The 2102-nt window shown below is 42.8% G+C and overlaps 1 protein-coding gene across 1 annotated transcript; it reads left to right on the top strand.

Annotated features, from left to right (window-relative positions):
• Positions 1–403: 403 nt before the first annotated feature.
• LOC141590252 (uncharacterized) lies at positions 404–1723 on the top strand. Its single transcript, XM_074410856.1, has 2 exons — positions 404–1346; positions 1455–1723. The coding sequence occupies exons 1-2, from the start codon at positions 404–406 to the stop codon at positions 1721–1723; spliced, it is 1212 nt and encodes a 403-aa protein (XP_074266957.1).
• The last annotated feature ends 379 nt before the right edge of the window (positions 1724–2102 follow it).

The raw sequence follows: 2102 nt of genomic DNA, 5'->3' as shown, positions 1-2102 counted from the left end.
TTCAGGCTCGAAATTGAAGATTCAGTGTGGAACACCATTCTCTCCAATTATCAGAAACATTGATTTCTCCAACTTTGGTACTCCAACTCCATCAAAATCCAAAGCAGGGGACCTTGATTCAGACTCAGAAGATACTCCAAATAAAGAGGCCATCCCAGATCAAATTAACGCAACCATAATGATGGCCATGCTCCAGGAGATCCAGAAACTCCATGAGAAATTTGAGAAGATCCCTGGAGTGCCTGCAACCATTGAGGAAGCCAACCCTAAAAGTTATGATGAATATCCCTTCTTGGATGAGATAGCTAAGATAGATCTGCCTAAACCATTTGTGGTACCATCAATGAGAATCTATGATGGAACTACAGATCCTCAGAACCATGTAGCCTACTACAAATAGAGAATGTTGGCAGCCGCAATACCCAGTGAGCTGCGACAAGTATGTATGTACAAGGGTTTTGGAACGACCCTGACCGGACCTACCCTTCAATGGTACATAAACCTGCCAAATGGAAGCATCAAGTCCTTTGCAGATCTGATAAACTCGTTCAACAATCAATTCGCCAGCAGCAGGGAACTCGAAAAGAGATCCAGTGACCTATACAGAATCATGCAAAAGCCTAGCGAGACAATCAGAGCATTCCTGACTAGATTCAACAAAAAGAATGTATCAATCCCCAGATGTGATGTTGGAACAGTGGTGGACGCTTTCAGGCAGGGACTACCATTGGATAGCGATTTCTATGACGAGCTGACCATGAAACCTTGCCTGACTTTTGAAGACGTTCAGGCAAAGGCTATTGGCTACATCAGACTGGAAGAAGACAAAAGCTTCAAGGCTGAAACCAGTGACAGCGTTTCAGGATACGAAAGATCCAACAGAAAAAGTTCTAATCACAAAGGAAGCAGTTCCAGGCCATCCCCCTACACTAGGCCTGACAGATCAGAAGTTAACTATTCTCATGAGCAACGAGGTAACTCTTATACTTACCCACCTATTCAAGAATATAACTTCTCTGTTGATACTGCAGGGTTGATCAAAAGGCTTGACAACATGGGAGACATTGTCAAGTGGCCCAAAAAGACGGACAATCCCAACTCAAGGAAGGACACAACAAGATGGTGTAAATTTCACATGGACATAGGACATACCACAGAAGAATGTCTGGGTCTACGCAAACAAGTAGCTTACCTATTAAAGAAAGGCTACCTGAAAGATTTGATGCCATCAAAGAACAGGGAAGACAGCGGATCAAGAAAGGATCAAGAAAGACCACAACGTGACCTGCCCCCAACACCACTCATCTATGAAGTCAAATTCATCAATGGAGGATCTGAGATCTGTGGCTTGACTAGCTCAGCTGCAAAGAAAATAGCCAGGGAGTCAAAAATGAAATCTCTCTTTAAACCTAGAAATTTACCTCAAATTACTTTTGATGATACTGATATGTAAGGAATCTTGGATATCCATCATGATGACCTGGTCATCACTATGCAAATTGGGACTGCACGTCTCCTGAGAATCCTAGTAGATGGTGGCAGATCAGTCAACGTCTTGAAAGCCATGAGGATTGATGAGAACCAGATCATAAGAAAGTCAAATGTCTTGGTAGGATTCAGTGGTGAAACCAAGAGCACCCTGCGAGAGATCTACCTGCCAACCTATGTTGAAGGAGTCTCATCATATGAAAGATTTGGAGTCCTGTATTGCCTTTCATCCTAAAACCCAATCCTAAGCAGGCCTTGGATCCATAATGTCAGAGCCATTCCTTCAACCTATCACCAATGCGTTAAAATACCAACATAATGGGGAATAACACCCATCAAAGGTGAACAAAAGTCTGCCCAGGAATGTTATACTAAATTATTGAAACCTTCCAAGGCAGGTAAGTCTCTTGCTTAGCAATTACAGTACCCTGTTAGGAGTACCTACGTGGAAGAAACTCAAATGAAAACAGATTAAGTAGTATTAGACCGCGAGTACCCCAAAAGGTATATACTGGTAGGATCTGATGTCCCTGATGATGAGTGTGTTGTTGTCCACTCTCAAACACATTTATACCTAACTACTAGCATAGCAAGCAAGTCGGGGTCGAACCCAA

This window comes from Silene latifolia, chromosome 7 (genome assembly GCF_048544455.1).
Source record: "Silene latifolia isolate original U9 population chromosome 7, ASM4854445v1, whole genome shotgun sequence".
Classification (NCBI taxonomy): Eukaryota; Viridiplantae; Streptophyta; class Magnoliopsida; order Caryophyllales; family Caryophyllaceae; genus Silene; species Silene latifolia.
This window is presented reverse-complemented; position numbering and strand designations above follow the sequence as displayed.

What these genes read in the sequence shown, in the direction of transcription:
- LOC141590252 (XM_074410856.1), top strand. Translation starts at nt 404, where the DNA reads ATGTTGGCAGCCGCAATACCCAGTGAGCTGCGACAAGTATGTATGTAC. An exon ending in TGGAGGATCTGAGATCTGTG is followed by an intron (nt 1,347 to 1,454) that starts GCTTGACTAGCT and finishes CTGATATGTAAG; the next exon opens with GAATCTTGGATATCCATCAT.